Genomic DNA, 11,954 nt, shown 5'->3' with positions numbered 1-11,954 from the left:
TCTGTTGCCCTCTTAATTCTAAACTTACTGATTACTCCAAACACTCAAGTCGAGAAATTGGATTGAAAACAAAAGATTTAGTATGTTTTATGTGTATGGTTTGAGCAACAACATGTACAGTGCACACTTGATTCAGACCCAAATCGGATCAAAATATCACCCCCATATGCCTTTTTAACCACTTTCTCACAACTTAGAGATCTATGGACGAGGATCTCAAAATCAAATTGTTCCTCCTCACTGCTAACAATCCTGCCATTAACCATGTACTTCAAATTTGATCATACAGTGTTTCACTTCATCCTTCTGTTCTTTAAGTCTGTGTAGAATGCCTCAGGGATTTCCTTTATCCAAAATCTAATGTCCCTTTTTAGGTTTCTGAAGTCCCTGGCTGCCCTATAATTGTCAATAGGACTGATTTTTGCTTCATATACCTTTATGCTTTTTACCTTTACCCTCCCATCCTCTCCCAGAAACCCATATAAGTGATCCCTAAACCAGCTCCACATTTCTGCTGTGCATTTTCCTGATTAGTAATGGTGAGGATGTCAAGTAGAACTATAATTAGTGCCATGATATTTTGCAACCAACCTAGGAGACCAGATAGTTCCTTTGTGAGGTGTTCCATTTTGGGATGTGAAATGTAAAGGGAATGTATGCAGTTAATGGCAGGAGTCTTAAAAGTATTGACAGATTTCAGATTTATTGTCAGAATACATACATGACATTACATACAACCCTGAGATTCCTTTTTCCTGCGGGCGCTGCAGAATTACCACTGATAGGTAGGGCAAAATATAAACTGTTCCCAGCGTAAAATATGTCAACATATAAAAGAACTGTAAACAGATAACAAAATGTAAACAAACTGATTACAATACAGAAAGAACAAAAGAAAACTCAATAAAGTGCACAAATAAGAGTCCTTCAGTGAGTCTCTGAGTGAGTTTGTCGTTGAAGAGTCTGATGGTGGATTTGGAGTCACGTGATGGAGTAGTGGCCGGTAGGGGAACTCCAGCCCTCTCCAGAAAAGTTAAAAAAAAGATAGAGAAAAAACAAAGGCACGAAGATAAAAACTATAATAAAGTGAAAGTGAAAGTGTGGAGAAAATGGCAGCGAAGAAAGAAAAACCAAAAACAACGGGAAGAAAAGAAGAAGGAAAGACGTCGGAAAAAGGTGAAGGCCTTACCTGTCTGAGGAGGCCTGCCGTGGAGAGAGAAGCCCGCTCCCTGAGGTCAGTTGAAGCCCCGAACTCGGGACTACAAAAATGGCTCACGGAGCCAAACAAAAGTGCGCAACCGCGCATGCGCGAGGATTCCGATGCGCAAGACAAAAATAACACTGATGGGAGGGGGGACCAGCTGAGGAGTAGATCTCCACAGCTGAAACAAGCAACTACAACGCAACAGCAAGAGGAAAATATAGAAAATAACGAGAACAAGGAAGAGAATAAAAATAAGAAATCAAAGAAACAACAGATGATCAACCCAGAGGAAGAAGAGCAACACCAAGACACTTCTAATAAAAATAAGAAGACCAAAAATACCCAACAAAATAAAACAACCCAACAAGAAAACCAGAAGAGACAGAGGTAAAGGACACAGATCTTGGAGTTGACTCAGAAGATGAGGAGGAAGAACAGAGAAATGGAAGATGAAAGTAAGGGCAAGTACATGGATATATTTTTTTTAAAGAATATATGGAAACAGAAAAAGAATGGCAGTCACAAGAATTCAGTGAAATAAAAAGAATAAATAGTACAGAAGAAAAAGTGAATAGATTAGAGATGATCATGACAGATATAGGAAAAAGAGTAGACAAGGTGGAAGAGTGAGAAACAGACATAAAAATGGAAGTAGATGACAAAAAAGAAATTAGAAGAATCTGATAAAAAAGTTAAAGAGACACAGGAGCTGTTAGCTCAGAAGATAGATATAATGGAAAATTATAATAGAAGAAACAATATAAAGATAGTGGGCCTTAAGGAAGATGAAGAAGGCAAGAATATGAGAGAATTTATAAAAGAATGGATCCCCAGGGTCCTAGGAAGACCAGAATTACAGGAAGAAATGGAAATAGAAAGGGCACACAGAACATTAGCCCCTAAACCAAACCACAACAAAAACCGAGATCTATTCTAGTAAAATTCCTAAGATATACAAGAGAAAATATATTGGAGAAGGCAATGGAAAAAATAAGAGAAGACAAAAAACCAATGGAATACAAGGGTCAAAAATTTTTTTTCTATCCAGATATAAATTTTGAACTCCTGAAGAAGAGAAAGGAATTCAATGCAGCAAAAATGACCCTATGGAAAAAAGGATATAAATTTATGTTAAAATACCCAGCGGTACTTAAAATAGTTATTCCGGGGCAGCAAAACAAACTATTCTTGGATCCGGAAGAAGCATGAAAATTTGCAGAACAACTACAAAACAGACAGAGATGAAGAGATGTAACAAGAACAAAAATGACAACAAACTATATGTATGTGTGTATGTAGGTATATGTTCATATATAAAAAATATATAAAAAATAGAGTATAGGTAAGAACTAAGAAGGGAAAGAAAGGGAAGAAAGGAAGTAAGGAGGGAATTAAGAGAGTGACCTTTGTTATATATGAAGATTAAAATCTTTTCCGGGGGGGGGGGCTGGGTGGGGAGGAATTACAGTCACTGCGAAATCAGTTGACACTTGTGAGCGGATTCGCTAATCCAAATGGCAAGGGGAGATGTGGTTGCCCAACAAGGGACAAAGGGCAACTCAGAAAGGGGAGGGACTATTGGGGTTAAAGCAATTTTAGATATGAGAATAGTGGAAAAATTTTATGTTTTAGAAATGTTGTCTAATAATGTGTTCAAAGAAAGAAAACAGAAATGGATAAGAAGGGAAGGTGGTGATGAGGAAACGGAAAGGAAAGATAAACAAAGTATGAAATGGCTATGTTGAACTATATGACTTTAAATATTAATGGAATACATAACCAAATCAAAAGGAAGAAACTTAAATTTACTGAAAAAAGAAAAAAAATTGATATAGCATTCGTACAAGAAACACATCTAACTGAAGTGGAACACAAGAAATTAAAGAGAGATTGGATAGGACATGTAACAGCAGCATCATATAATTCAAAAGCCAGAGGAGTAGCTATATTAATCAATAAAAATGTACCAATCAAAATAGAAGAGGAAATAATAGATCCAGCAGGGAGATATGTAATGATAAAATGTCAGATATATTCAGAATTTTGGAATTTACTCAATGTATACTCACCTAATGAAGAAGATCAAAAATTTATGCAAGATATCTTTTTGAAGATAGCAGATACGCAAGGGAACATACTAAGAGGAGGGAATTTTAACCTTAATTTGGACTCAAACATGGATAAAACTGGAAAAAAAAACTAACAGAAAGAACAAAGTAACCAAATTTATAATTAAATCGATGCAAGAAATGCAACTTTTGGATATATGGAGGAAAGAACACCCAAAGGAAAAGGATTATTCATACTATTCAGGTAGACATAAAACATACTCAAGGATAGACCTATTCCTGTTATCAGCCCACATTCAAGGGAAAGTTAGGAAAACGGAATATAAAGCTAGACTATTATCGGACCACTCACCCCTGTTATTGGCAATAGAGCTAGAGGACATCCCACCAAGAATGTATAGATGGAGATTAAACTCCATGCTACTTAAAAGACAGGATTTTAGAGAATTCATTGAACGACAAATTAAAATGTACTTTGAAATAAATACGGAATCAGTGAAAGATAAGTTTATACTATGGGACGCAATGAAAGCGTTCATCAGAGGGCAAATAATAAGTTATGTAACTAAGATGAAGAAGGACTAGAATCGGGAAACAGAAGAGTTGGAAAGGGAAATAACAAATATAGAAAAAGAATTAGCAATAAAGGAAGATACAACTAAAAGAAGAGAATTGGCAGATAAAAAAATAAAATATGAAACACTACAAACATATAAGGTGGAGAAGAACATAATGAAGACAAAACAGAAATATTATGAGCTAGGAGAAAAAACGCACAAAATTCTAGCGTGGCAGCTTAAGACAGAACGAACTAAAAGAATGGTATTGGCATTAAGGAAAAAGGACAAACAAATTACATATAATCCAACGGAGATCAATGAAAACTTCAGGGAATTCTATGAGCAATTATATCAAACTGAAAATGAAGGGAAAGAAGACAAAATAGATGAATTTCTAATTAAAATTGAACTACCAAAATTACAAACAGAGGAGCAAAATAAATTAATAAAACCATTTGAAATAGAAGAATTACAGGAGATATTAAAAAAACTACCGAACAATAAAACACCAGGAGAGGATGGATTCCCAATAGAATTCTATAAAACATTTAAAGTCTTATTAATTCCTCCCCTTCTGGAAGTAATCAACCAGATTGATAAAACACAAAGCATACCAGATTCATGCAAAACAGCAATAATTACAGTAATACCAAAGACAGGGAAAGATCCACTTGCACCAGCGTCATATAGACCAATATCTTTACTTAACACAGATTATAAGATAATAGCTAAACTATTAGCAAACAGATTGGCCGATTATGTGCCAAAAATAGTAAATATAGACCAAACTGGATTTATTAAAAAAAGATGAACAACAGACAATATCTGTAAATTTATTAACTTAATTCATGCAGTAGAAGGAAATAAAACTCCAACAGTAGCGGTTGCTTTAGACGCAAAGAAGGCCTTTGACAGAGTAGAAGGGAATTATTTATTCAAAGTACTACAAAAATTCAGCCTACCAGAGAAATATATTAATTGGATTAAAGCATTATATAAGGGGCCATTGAAGAAAGTGAGAGTAAATGGATATATATCAAAACAATTTAACTTAAACAGATCAACAAGGCAGGGATGTCCACTATCTCCCTCACTGTTTGCGTTAGCTATAGTACCACTAGCAGAACTGATAAGAACAGAAAATAAAATAAAAGGGATAAAAATAAAAGAAGGAATATAAAATCAGTCTATTTGCAGATGACGTTATAATATACTTAACAGAACCAGAAATATCAATAAAAGAATTACAAAGGAAATTGAAGGAATATGGAGAAGTATCAGGGTACAAGATCAACACAAATAAAAGTGAAGCAATGCCAATGAATAATGCGGATTTCACAAAGTTTAAGAATGGCCATTTAGATGGCAAACACAGGCAATGCGATACCTAGGTAGACAACTAGATAAAAACCTCGGCCATCTATATAAACTCAATTACCATCCATTAATGAAAAAATTACAAGACGACTTAGAGCATTGGAAAGATTTACCACCAACACTGATAGGAAGGATAAACTGTATTAAAATGAATATTTTCCCAAGGATACAATACCTATTTCAGTCATTACCAATACACCTAACAGAGAAATTCTTCAAGGAGTTAAAGAAAATAATAAGGAAATTCTTATGGAAAGGGGGGAAACCGAGGATAGCACTAGATAAATTAACAGAATGGTACAAACAAGGAGGCTTACAATTACCAAACTTTAAGAATTATTACAGAGCCGCACAATTAGATACCTATCAGATTTTTATCAGACAAGGGAAAAACCAGATTGGACCAGATTAGAACTAGATAAAATAAGGGAGAAGATACCTGAACATATATTATATAAATGGGATGAAAAATTGGTGCAACGTAGGAATTCACCGGTATTGCATCATCTGCTCAACATTTGGAAGAAGATTCATGTAGAAAGGAATAAAATAAATTATCAATTACCAAAATTAATATTGACACAAAATCAACTAATCCCTTTCACAATAGATAACCTTTCCTTTGGAGAATGGGAGAGAAAGGGATCAAAATAATAGAAAATTGTTTTTCGGTAAACAAATTATTATCCTTTGAACAAATGAAGGATAAATATAACTCACGATACAATGTTTGCATACTACCAACTGAAATCCTACTTGAAGGACAAATTGGGAAACAGTCTGAGGTTACCAGAAGGAAGCAATTTCGAATATGTGATTACAGACACAATGGATAATTAAAAAATTTGTAAAAAACATGTACATCAAACTGCAAGAAAAGGAGAACGAGGAAACAAACGGTAAACCTAAACAAAAATGGGAACAAGATCTAAATATAAAGAATGAAACATGGGAGAAGCTATGGTCCGGAACTATGAGAAATACAATAAACACGAGGTTACGCATGATACAATATAACTGGATACACAGGCTATACATCACACCTCAAAAGTTAAATAAATGGGACCCAACAGTATCAGACAGATGTTTTCGCTGTAAAAAGGAAACGGGAACAACAATTCATGCAATTTGGATATGTGAGAAAGTGGAAAAATTTTGGGAAGATCTAAACCAGATATTAAATAAAATCACAAAAAGCAATATACCAAAAAACCCAGAGATCTTCCTCCTAGGTAATATAAGAAACAAAGAATTTGGACTCGATTTGGATGGAGCACAAAAAAGATTCGTTATGATAGCCCTAGCTGTAGCAAAAAAATTTATTATGTCAACCTGGAAATTAGAAGACAACTTGAGAATACAACAATGGTATATAGAAATGAATAAATGTATTCCATTAGAAAAAATAACATATAATTTAAGAAATAACATTACAATATTCAAACAAATATGGGAGCCATACATGAAACAGATTAGAGAAATCCTACTGTGGACTTCCACCACCTAAAATGACAGAAGGAGAAGATTACGAAAAGAACTGACTCAGTAAAATTTCTTGTTTATTTTTATTAAGTGACAACATTGTTTAACGGGTTTAATGTATCTTATAGATTGAACTTTAAATAAATGGGGAAGGGAGGGAGGGAGGGAGGGAAGGGAGGGGGGGGAAAGGGGGAGAAAATGACACTGTATATATTTAAGAAGAAAAATGTCTATGTATCTTGGTCAATATGGTTTATAGTGCGAAAAATAAAAAAATTTAAAAAAAAGTCTGATGGTGGAGGGGTAGCAGCTGTTTCTGAATCTGGTGGCGCGAGTCTTGTGGCACCTACACCTCTTTCCTGATGACAGGAGTGAGAACAGTCTGGGTGTTGGGTGTTGTGGGTCTTTGATGATTGCTGATGCCCTCCAATGGTAACGTTCCCTGTAGATGTTCTCGATATTGGGAAGAGTTTTGCCTGTGATGTCCTGGGCTGCATCCACTACATTTTGGAGGGATTTACACTCAGGGGTATTGGTGTTCCTATACCAGACTGTGATGCAGCCAGTCAGCACTTTCCACCACACCTCTGTCAAACTTTGCCAGTGTTTCTGGTGTCATACCAAACCTCCACAAACTCCTGAGGAAGTAGAGGTGCTGATGTGCCTCAAAATGCCATTGGTGTGTTGGGTCCAGGAAAGATACTCCGAGATAGTGACTCCCAAGAACCTAAATTTGTTCACCCTCTCCACTTCTGATCCACCAACGATCACTGATATCCAGAGGGATCTGGGATTCCAGGTCCATAACTCACTAAAAGTGGCTGTGCAAGTAGATATGACGGAAAAGGTGGTGTATGTTATGCTTGCCTTCATTGGGCGGAACATGAGTTTAAAGAAGGTCATGTGGCAGCACTATAAAAATTTGGTTAGGCAGCACTTGGAATACTGTGCTAATTCAGGTTGCCTCATTACAGGAAGGCTTTGGAACTGGTACTAGGATGTTGCCTCCTTCAGAGAATATGAGTTAGAGGACTGATTGGACAAACTTGTTTTCTCTGGAGCATAGGTGGGTGAGGGGTAACCTGATTAAAGTATATAAAATCAAGAGGTATTGATAGGGTGGACAGTCAGAATGTTTTTCGCAGGGCAAAAGTGTCTCACACTAGACAAGGTGTTTAAGGTGAGGGGAGGACGTTTAAGGGAAATGTGCATGGCAAATATTTTACCCAGGGAGTGGGGCGGGTGCCTGCAGCCAGCTTCCAGGTACGTGGTGGAGGCATGGATAATAGTAGTGTTTAAGAGACTTAAAGATAGATACGAATATGAATGGAGGGGTAGCTATCAGGCAGGAGCAATCAGTAGATTTTCAGTTTGATTTGTACATCATAGACATGTGGGGTGGTGGGTCTATTCCTGTGCTGTATTTGTTTTACAAGGGGGTGGTTAGCTTATGAAGAGAGATCAAGTTGCTTGGGGCTATATTTACTTGAATTTAAAAGGACAAAGGGGAATCTTATAGAAACGTAAAATTATGAAAAGAATAGTTAAGATAGAAGCAGGGAGGTTGTTTTAACTGACAAGTGAGTATAGAACTAGGGGACTGAGCATCAAGATTCAGCAGAGAAGAATTAGGACAGGAGATGAAGAGGAACTGCTTCTTCCAGATAGTAGTGAATCAGTGGAATTCTCTGCCCATACAGGCAGCTTCATTAAATATATATTAAGGCACATATAGATAGACTTTTGCAGAGTAGGGGAATTAAGAGTTACGTGGAATAGATGGGTAAGTGGAGCTGAGTCCGTGGCCAGATCAGCCCTGATCTGGTTGAATGGCAGAGCAGGCTCGACAGGTCAGAATGCCGACTCCTTCTCCTAGTCTTTATGTTCTTATGACATTGTATTAATCAGGTGAAAAAAAAGATTTCCTGATACCCAAGCTTTGTTGTCCTTAAGGTCTGTGCTATTCAAAGATAATCTCTAAAGGCAATTCTCCAGTCCAAAAGGCAATATGCCAAGCCATTCAGAAACAAAATACATAAACACATGAACATTTTTATCCAAGCAAAAAGCTACCCACAATTCTGACCTGCCCACACTCCCCAAAACTACTTTCGTTTGGAAATCCCTCAAACTCATACAGACACCAGCTTTAAAGGAACCATAGGGCTTGAGTTATATGGAGAGACTGGATGGACTGGAGACTATTTCTCCTGGAGCAATAGAACTATAAAATAATGAGATATGGTAAATACTCACCCTCAGATAGGGGATTCTATTACTAGAGAACATAGATTTAAAGTGATAGGAGAAAGATTTGAAAAACAGCTTTATCCCCTCAACAAAGGGTGGAATATCTACAGAATGAACGTCAGATAAATTGGTGGACAATGACAACATTTAAAACACCTTTAGATAGATTCAAAGATAGGAAAGATTTTGAGGGATATGGATCTAATCCATGGACAAGTTGGGCTGAAAGGTCAATTTGTGTGCTGCTTATTTCTAACTCCACCAGTTTTTGTGTTGTCTCCAAATAAAGGCCCCAGAATCCATCCTGGTCACAGATCTCCGATCAGAGAAACACTCCACTACTACCCTGTCTTCTATGGCCAAACCATTTTTGAATCCCATCCACGGTAGTCCCATGTGTCTAATTTTCTTGGCCCAATCTTTGTTTAAATAATTAATTTCAGATTGCAACCATTCTGCAAGTGAAGAAATTATTTCTCAGATTCCCTCTACCTTTAACTCTTCATTGTAAAAATTTGTGTCCTCTGGTCTGACAACTCTGCCATGGGAAAATGTTTCCTACTATCACGCCATCCATTCCTCTCTACCAAGTCTCTACCTAGTTTTCTCTGCTCCAAGAAAAACAAACTCAGCCTGTCCAGTCTCTCCCCATCACTGAAACATTCCATTCCAGGCAACATGCTGCAAAGCTTAGATTTCAATTCATCCAACCTTTCTCTCACTGGCTGCTTTTTTTTCCTTGGAGTACATTTTGTCCTTTGCCATAGCTATTCTAAACCTTATGATATGACAGCTGTACCTCCACTAGTAACTGCTCCACTGTCCTGCTCATTTCCCAAAAAAAAAGTCCATTAATGCAAACTTCCTCATCCAGACAGAAACACACTGACCAAGTTCCCTTGAATGCACTAATTAAACCCCTCTCCCTCTTCATCCCTTATGTTATTAATATCCCATTTTACATTTTGTTCAAAACACACAAAGGCCTAAACTAGTTATTCACTGCACCAGAGTCACTCAAACACACACATAGTGAAACTCTAGTAATTCAGATAGGGGGCTTGGTAGTACCAGTCCGGATTTTACAGACTATTGGATGCTAATATTTACTTTTTTTTTAAATTTAAAACATCCTATGCAGCAGTATAATACATTTTTCAGTCAACCAGGTGCATTTAAAGGGAATACTCTGGCTATAAACCTTCAATTCCAGACCCTGGTGGTCTGGACCTTAGCCACACACCAGACTCCTGCCTCCATCTTCATTATGGACTCTGGTTCTTGATTCACATCTGCTTGCATTCGGATCCCCTGGCTCACATTCTAGACGAATGAGTTAGCCAGGTGCTGAACCATCAGGATTTTTAAACGATTAGATAACTGATCAATGGAGGTTTACTGTACTGCAGGACACACATGTACTTACACACTGTGGAATTAACCAAGTCATTCCCACATATTGTATGGACTGACCCAGCATCACACTCTCGGGTAGAACTGCAGCCAGTTGACCAGCAGGGCTCCATGTCTGGGCTTAATTGACCAGGACGCTGCAGATATTTGGATAGCTTTGAAATTGGCCATGATTCATAGGATGAGTTTCAAGGAGCAAAGTGTCTCACCTCCGAGGGAGGAGCAACTGAGGCCATCTGCCTGACCCCACAGTGAGTGTGGCTCCTGTTGGATGAACACCGAGTGTCCCTGGCCATGGTAGGTATGTCTGAAGGCTCGTCTGCCTTGCTCTCCCGACTCCAGGAGGCTGTATGGATGGGGGAGGCCTTGAGAGAAAGGAAACAGAGAGCAAATGAAGTGGTGAAAAACACTGAATGGTCACAGACGGAATGGGCCATTGACTCCATATCAGTTCTGCACAAGAAAAATCCAAAAGTTCCCATTCCTTTGTCCTATCGCTGAGTCTTTGAAAATAATCCAAATTCATTCTGAGGACTTCAATCGAATCTAACAGAATCATGTATTTATGAATAAATAACAGGATTCAGCATGCTCCTGGTCTTCAAGACCACACCCTACCTCCCAGCTTCTTCAATTGTGACATAGTTGATAACATTAAATTAGCAATTGGAGGTGGTTTCTTACAGCAGTACATTGAAGAACCAGACAGAAAGGAGGCTATTTTATATCAATTGCGCTATGAGACAGGATTAATTCATGATCTCAAAGATTCCTGGAAGAAGTGATTCAGTTTGTGGTGATGGATCTGGGACTGAAACTAGAAACTGGAAAAGATATGGAAGCCAAACAAATTCAGGAGAAAACAATTTACAGGAGATAAATTGCCCTCTTGGCATCTACCTCTGTGACTACAGGAGATATTCAACTTGCACCTACAATACCTCCCTCACCACTATTTGGACCCCAAATAGTCCTTCCAGGTGAAGCAGCACCTCACTTGTGAATCTGCAAGGGCCATTCCGTTGTGGTCTCCTCTACATCAGTGAGACTGGATGCAGACCGGGAGATCACTTCACTGAGCACCTCAGTTCTTTCTGCCACAATGGTGTGGATCACCCAGTAACCACCTATTTCAGTCCCACGCATTATTCCCTTGCTGACATGTCAGTCTATAGTCTCACGCACTGCCAGGTTGAAACCCCCTGTAAATTGGAGGAACAACACTTCCTATCCATCTGGGCACCCTCCAATTGGTTGGCATTAACATAGACTTCTTGGTTTCTGTTGGCCAGCTCCCCCCCACCCCACCCCATGTCTCCTTTCCTGTACCTCTGTCTTTCTCTTCCCTTTTCCCCATCATCTGTACCCCAGCTCTATATTAATAGAGACCCGCCCCCCCCCCTACTTTATCAATTCTTACATTTCCTTTCTCCTGGCCTCTTCTCCATATCTAATTATCTCCTTTTGTCTGTTGGTCTGTACTTAATTGACCAGGACGCTGCAGGCATTTGACCAGGATGCTGCAGGCCTTTTCTTTTATTCAGGAGTGGTCTGCTTCTTCCCACACCTTGAAGAAGAGCTCAGGGCTAAATCATCCAT

At 38.1% G+C, this 11,954-nt stretch overlaps 1 protein-coding gene across 13 annotated transcripts in view; it reads right to left on the bottom strand.

The window, feature by feature from the left end:
- The window catches only part of cbfa2t3 (CBFA2/RUNX1 partner transcriptional co-repressor 3), a 108,455-nt gene that overhangs the window by 5,087 nt on the left and 91,414 nt on the right, over positions 1-11,954 (bottom strand). For 11 of the 13 annotated variants that reach the window (XM_069901939.1, XM_069901938.1, XM_069901936.1 and 8 more), the window contains one exon: positions 10,565-10,720. The exons of the other annotated variants lie outside the window; for them this stretch is intronic. In XM_069901939.1, the coding sequence (XP_069758040.1) occupies positions 10,565-10,720 (156 nt within the window). The remainder of the gene's footprint in view (positions 1-10,564; positions 10,721-11,954) is intronic. 13 annotated transcript variants of the gene reach the window in all.

This window comes from Narcine bancroftii, chromosome 10, assembly GCF_036971445.1.
Source record: "Narcine bancroftii isolate sNarBan1 chromosome 10, sNarBan1.hap1, whole genome shotgun sequence".
In the NCBI taxonomy this organism is placed as follows: Eukaryota; Metazoa; Chordata; class Chondrichthyes; order Torpediniformes; family Narcinidae; genus Narcine; species Narcine bancroftii.
The sequence above is the reverse complement of the archived record's forward strand: the minus strand, read 5'-3'. Positions and strand labels throughout refer to the sequence as shown.